The 6,604-nt window shown below is 38.7% G+C and overlaps 1 protein-coding gene across 1 annotated transcript in view; it reads right to left on the bottom strand.

The window, feature by feature from the left end:
- Positions 1 to 1,427: 1,427 nt before the first annotated feature.
- Positions 1,428 to 6,604, bottom strand: part of COMMD1 (copper metabolism domain containing 1) — a 195,307-nt gene continuing 190,130 nt past the window's right edge. Inside the window, exon 3 of the mRNA XM_039240311.1 lies at positions 1,428 to 1,662. Coding sequence (XP_039096242.1) covers positions 1,555 to 1,662 — 108 coding nt within the window. The 3' untranslated portion in view covers positions 1,428 to 1,554. The remainder of the gene's footprint in view (positions 1,663 to 6,604) is intronic.

Consider the following 6,604-nt stretch of genomic DNA (forward strand, 5'->3'; position numbering starts at 1 on the left):
GATAAAATGTTTAACAGAAGAGAACTTATTCCTGCCCTAGAATAAACTCATTAGAATTGACTTATGCTGTATCGACTGACCAAGGGAACTACATTTTTTTGGAGCACATTACATCTCAAAGGCAACTGAGCTTTCTAAATGTTATCAGTATCAGATTTGACAAAACCTGTTAAACAAGAGCCATGGCTGGTTGACAGCTTCCTTCTTTTAGAATATTCTTGGTATTTGGTATCACTTCTCTACGATGATCTAGTTTTTATACTAGCTTTACTTTTTATTACTTATTTATTTATTTATTTCTATTTTTAAAATTTTTATTTATTTTTAAAGAAATCTCTACACCCACAACCCTGAGATCAAGAGTCACATGCTCTACTGACTGAGCTAGGCAGGCAGCCCTACACTAGTTTTCTTGAATAATTTTCTGTCTTTGACATTTTGAGGCTTTATTTGATGACCTGAGTAAAATTGTCTGATATAAAAGACCTTACATGAGCTCAGCAGACATTCTTCCTTTCTTATAATCCTCACTTGAGGTAAGTGAAGAGAGTCCCTTTGTGACAAGGACCATTGAGTTCTAGGTTCCAGAAAAGCCCAAGTTTTCAGTAGCTCAGGTCAGACTAGACCTCCCCAATTTATAAATCAGGAGAACTAATCCAAACACCTGTATCAGTTCGAGGAGCATCACAGCTTATACTAGGGTCATTAACCTTTTCTAGGTTAGGCAGGCTCCTCTAAGTTTTAGCTTAAGACACAGACCTTGTGGTCAGCCTTGTATTTGCACGAATAAAATGTTTTCGTCCCCCTTTTCTAATTTTTACCTGATTTATTATGTATAAATTCCTAAAATCCTTCCCTAGGAACAAACCACCACAGCAAGGGTTTCTAAAGCTGACTCCACTTAGTCCTACTGATTTCAAGTCTAAGGATAGGGTCCTGGAAACCTCCTTTTTAAAATGCTTTTATGATGGGGTGCCTGGCTGGCTCAGTCGGTGGGGGTATGTGACTCTTGATCTCAGGGTTGTGAGTTTGAGCCCCATGTTGGATGTAGAGATTACTTAAAAATAAAATCTTAAGGGGCGCCTGGGTGACTTTGTCAGTTAAATGTCTCACTTCCACTCAGGTCATAATCTCATTGTCTGTGAGTTTGAGCCCCGCATTGAACTCTGTGTTGACAGCTCAGAGCCTGGAGCCTGCTTCGGATTCTGTGTCTTGTTCTCCCTCTGCCCCTCCCCTGATCATGCTCTGTCTCTCTCTCCCTCTCTCAAAAATAAAAAAAGATCAAAAAAAATTTTTTAGAACAGAAATAAAATCTTTAAAAAAATGCTTTTATGAGCACCTGTGCATGCTGAAGTATAAGAACCTCTGCACGCAGTACAACTCTAAGAGTGAATGAAAGAAAAAAATAAAAACCCAGAAAGCAGAGATAGGCAAAATTTGAATTTGAGGATTTAATACTAATGGGGGAATAGGATCTTAAAAAACAACAACAAAATGCCCCAGCTCACTGGGAAGGGATCATAAACACCTTTGCTTTAACACTTCCATCTTCAGCTAGGCTGGCTGCATCAGTGTGCTGATACTTTCTTCTACCTCTGACAGCTTCTTTAGAAGTTGATTGACTTTGACTTCATCAAATTCCAAACACAGAAATTCAGATTCCTGGAAAACATAAAAGGATGTTTTATAAATGACTCTCAAGATAGCTAAGGCTCTAGATCTGGCTTAACTCAGTTCCAAAGGCCCAGGGCCCCTTACCTAGCAAGCCTGACTCAGGCCTCAATACCTAAATGATATATTATCTGGCAAAGCAAATCCACACATTTAGTTGCCTAAATAAAACTACTTCTATGAGTAAATGGTAAGTAAATGGTAAGGGGGTATACAATGTCAGGTGTTCCCATTATGAGGCATGTGAGAAGCTCTTTTTGTCAGTCATCACATTTGATCCCATAACAATTTATATTTTTAATGTTTATTTTTGAGAGTGCGTGCACACACACACACACACACACACACACACAGGCACACAAGCACGCAAGTGGGGGAGAGGCAGAGAGGCAGACACAGATCTGAGGCAGGCTCCAGGCTCTGAGCTGTCAGTACAGAGCCCGACACAGGGCTTGAACTCACGAACTGCAAGATCATGACCTGAGCCAAAGTTTAACTGCCTGTGTCACTGAGGAGCCCCAATCCCATAACAATTTTTAAGGTAAGTAAGTGCTGTTGTATAAATGAGGACACTGGGGCATACAGTGGTTAACCTGTATCACAAAATCAGAAAAGGACAGAGTCAGACTGTGAACTCTTAGCTCTGGCTGACCCAAATTCCATACTGTCTCCATAGCATCCAGCAGTATAACAATGGAAGGAGGATCTGGATTGGCTCTGTGATAGCTTCGTAATTGAGCTACTTTGGATTTAGTGGTTATACTAGCAATTGTGACAAGTTGTGACCGAGTTGCTTGGGAAATATCAGCCAGATCATTTAAAGATAACCAGGTCTTAAAACAGCCTAAACATTTCTGAGGCCTTTCCACTTGCTGCAAGCCAACTCTCCAAGATTTCCATCAAACACATTCCCGGCACACACTGTTAGGACCAGTCAATCAACCCCAGGTTAGGTAGCTATCAAAGAAAAAGGCCTTTTAAGTGTAGTGACAGAAATTTCATGTACACTGAATAAATACTTGGACCAAATTGTCTCAGGCAACAGAGGCAAATTATATGTATCCAAAAGTGATTATATTCAAGATCCTTATGAACAATAATCATGGTTTTTTTTTTTTTTTTTTAATTTGAGAGAGAGTGAGAGAGAGCAAGCACGAGCAGAGGAGAAGGGCAGAGAGAGAGGAGGGGGGAGAAGGGGAGAGAGAGAATCCAACATGGGGCTTGATCCCACGACCCTGGGCTCATGACCTAGGCCTAAATCAAGAGTCAGATGTTCAACTAAGCTACCCAGGCACCTCAGAACAATAATTATGTATTTTAAAGCAGTATGAATTCTCAAAGATCATATAATTCAACTACCTTATTTTTTAGATAATGAAATTGAGGCCCCCAGCATGGTAAATGACATGTCTATTGTCCCTCTATTGATTGCAGAGCCACCAGATAGATCAATGCTCTTTTCTTTACATGTTCCTCTCTAAATACACGGTATTTCCCGTCTCCGTCCCCAAAATGGAAGGTAAGAGGAAGAGCAATATGCCTTTTCAGTAGGAGCAAGTTACTCTGTCATTAGCCAGAAGACTTTCAGGAGCTGATTCTGGAAAAGTCCTTTTGCTGTTGCTGTGCTGTTTACTGATGGCACTGAAAATGCCCCAGGGGAAATGTGCAGAGGGAAAGACAGGGTCTTTCAGATGAAGACTTTCCAAAGGGAGGAAAGGCTTTCCCTGACTACAGTGAATCTTTTCCTCAAACACATATTTGGATAGTAGAGGGGTATAGTACATGAACTTAGAAACTGCCAGGTTTAAAATTAAAAAAAGAAAGAAAAGACACTATCAGGTTTTCATTTAGTTGAAAGCAAAAACCGATTTAGAGAAAAGAAAGATGCTCTTTGTGTTGAGGAGCTACAAGAAGGGTCATCTCCTTTTGGGAAGAAAAGCAAATTTATGGCGAGTTAGATAATCCAGTTAGCTACATGAGGAACCAGTCACAGATTTGAAAGCCTTTATTCTTCATTCATTTTTACTGAGATCTTTAGCCTGCCTTTAAAATATTTTTGAACATTTGGCTTTTTAAACAATAGTCTAGAAAGTAATATTTACCAGTCTAACATATATATTCAGGAAATTGGCAGACGATGATGTACCCATGTTTTAACCTCATTGAAAGTCAGTTATTATAATAAATTCACCTGGTTTTCCATTTATATGGGAAGAGGTTATCAAGGACTTTGATCACAGAGATAGGATTACCTGAGCAGAGTTTATTAATAAAGGCCAGGATCTTTTTTTGAAGAGGGGTCATTAATTTGTTGTAGATTTCAGTGCTCAAATTACCTTTGATCAGACCTCTAAATATCAGTGAAGCTGTTCATTTTTAAGGAAAATCAAATACTAGAGAGACTAGTAGGCTAGGAAAACAGAGTCCAAAGTTAAATTTTCCAACCACTCCCAATCATCCCCTCTCCTCTCTTGAAACAATACACATTAACATGTTAGAAAGACATATAATCATTCTTCATTCTTGAAGAAACTGAAACTATTTACAAGGCTAACTTTGTCTAGTTATGCTATCAAAGTATTTTATCAGTGTATTCAAGAGCTTTTAAATTGGAGCTTAACACATGGGGTTTTGTTCAAATTTTGCATTTGGCTGGGGTACCCTACAGAAAATACATCTAATGCACTTGAAGAGATCTGTAGGAATGCAGATGATGCGTATCAAGCCAGAGACGGAAAGTATAAGAACACTTTGAAACATTTGAGTTTTCTTAATTGTAGAGAGCAAGTGTGCGCAAGTGGAGAGTGGCAAGGGGAGGGAAGGAGACACAATCTTTTTCTTACAAAATAACTTCACAGACCAATAGTCCTGGACTTACACAAAGACATATATTTTGACATACATTAGCCTGAATTAATTACTGTATAATCAGAAAGAATTAAAAAACACACACATTTTCTGGGACACAAAACTGTACCAAAAGCATTTCCTTACAAAAGAACTGGAAGGAAACACAATCTTAAGCAGGCTCCACGCTCAGTGCAGAGACTGACTTGGAGCTCAATTCCATGACCCTGGGATCATGACCTAGGCCGAAATCAAGAGTCGGGGGCTCAACCAACATAGTCACCCAGATGACCCTGATTTTTTTTTTCAAAGTCATCCACCCTGAGCTGGGTCTAACTGGTTATAATAATGAGAGATAACAAGACTAAACTCCTGTATTTAAGTATCTGAGTCCAGAGCTGGAATGTTGGAACCTGCTGTGTTTCAGGAGAGTGCAGATACAGCACGTGGTGGAATCAGAAAGCAGTTACCAGATGAATAAGCAAGCACATCATTCCCCACAATGGGCTCTGTGATGGTGGTGCAGAGCCTGCTTGGGATTCTCTCTCCTTCTCTCTGTCTCTCCCCAACTTGTACTCTCTCTCTCAAAATAAATTACTTAATTTTAAAAAAAGAATACATGGTCTGTGATCATGGAGAGTATAGCAGTATATTAAATTCAAGGGTTTAAGTAACTGCACCAAATCAGAAAAGAAAGCAAAGGCAAAATATTCAAATATTCTCTCCAAGTGCAGAAGCTAAAAAGTTATAAAATCCTAAGAGATCTAAGAAGCCACCATCTCTAAACAGAAAAACCCAACAGAAAAAACCTAAGCTACCTTTAATGACTTTGGAGAAAGACATCTCACTGGCTCCCAAGAAATTCCTTTCCCAAGTAACAACTCTAATACTCTTGAGGAAACTCTGCCTAGATTGTTATGCTTTAGCTTAAACTCATTTCCTACCAGGGTCAGGAAGTATAACTGATTATTAGCTTATATAATAATTGAAGGTTGTCATTAAGCAAGTGTTTGTTTTTCTCTATCTACATACTAAAACTTCTTTCTGTAAAATATCTATTTAAATAACTTAAATATTTATCAACAATAGTCAAACTATGGAAAGAGCCCAAATGTCCATTAACTGAAGAATGGATAAAGAAGATGTGTGTGAATGTGACATATATATATACACATTTACACACAATGGAATATGACTTAGTGATCAAAAAGAATGACATCTTGCAACTTGAAACGATGTGGATGGAGCTAGAGTGTATTATGCTAAATGAAATAAGTCAGTCACAGAAAGACAAATACCTTACAATTTCACTCATGTAGAATTTAAGAAACAAAACAGATGAACATATGGGATGGGGAAAAAAGAGAGAGGGAAACAAACTATAAGAGACTCTTTTATTTTTAGTTTATTTATTTTGAGACAGACAGAAAGAGAGCATGGGAGGGGCAAAGAGAGAGGGAGAGAGAGAATCCCAAACAGGCTCCGCATTGTCAGTGCAGAGGTGAACACAGGGCTTGAACACACAAACTGCAGATCATGACCTGAGCCAAAATTAAGAGTCAGATGCTTAACTGACTGAGCCACCCAGGTGCCCTAAAACCATTAAGAGAGTCTTAATAACAGAGAACAAACTGAGGGTTGATGGAGGAAGGCAGGTGGGGAATGGGCTAGATGGGTGATGGGTATTAAGGAGGGCACTTGCTGGGGTGAGTGGGCAGCTCTGTTGGTTGAGTGTCTGACTTTAACACAGGTCATGATCTCCCGGTTTGTGAGTTCAAGCTCTGAGTTGGGTTCTCTGCTGTCAGTGCAGAGATCCTCCATCTCCCTCTCTCTCTGCCCTCCCCACACCAAAAAATAAATAAACATTAAAAAAGTAGATAAAAATAAGGAGAAAATTGCTTAAAAAAAAACGGGCACTTGTTGTGATGAGCATTGGGGGTTATTATATGTAAGTGACGAATCACTAAATTTTACTGCTGAAACCAATATTACACTATATGTTAACTAGAATTTTATTTTTTTTTGAGTGTCAAAAATCTTTTTATTTTATTTTTTTAAATAGTTTATTGTCAAGTTGGTTTCCATA

The sequence above is a fragment of the Hyaena hyaena genome, unplaced genomic scaffold, assembly GCF_003009895.1.
Source record: "Hyaena hyaena isolate Hyena2069 unplaced genomic scaffold, ASM300989v1 scaffold_173, whole genome shotgun sequence".
Taxonomy (NCBI): Eukaryota; Metazoa; Chordata; class Mammalia; order Carnivora; family Hyaenidae; genus Hyaena; species Hyaena hyaena.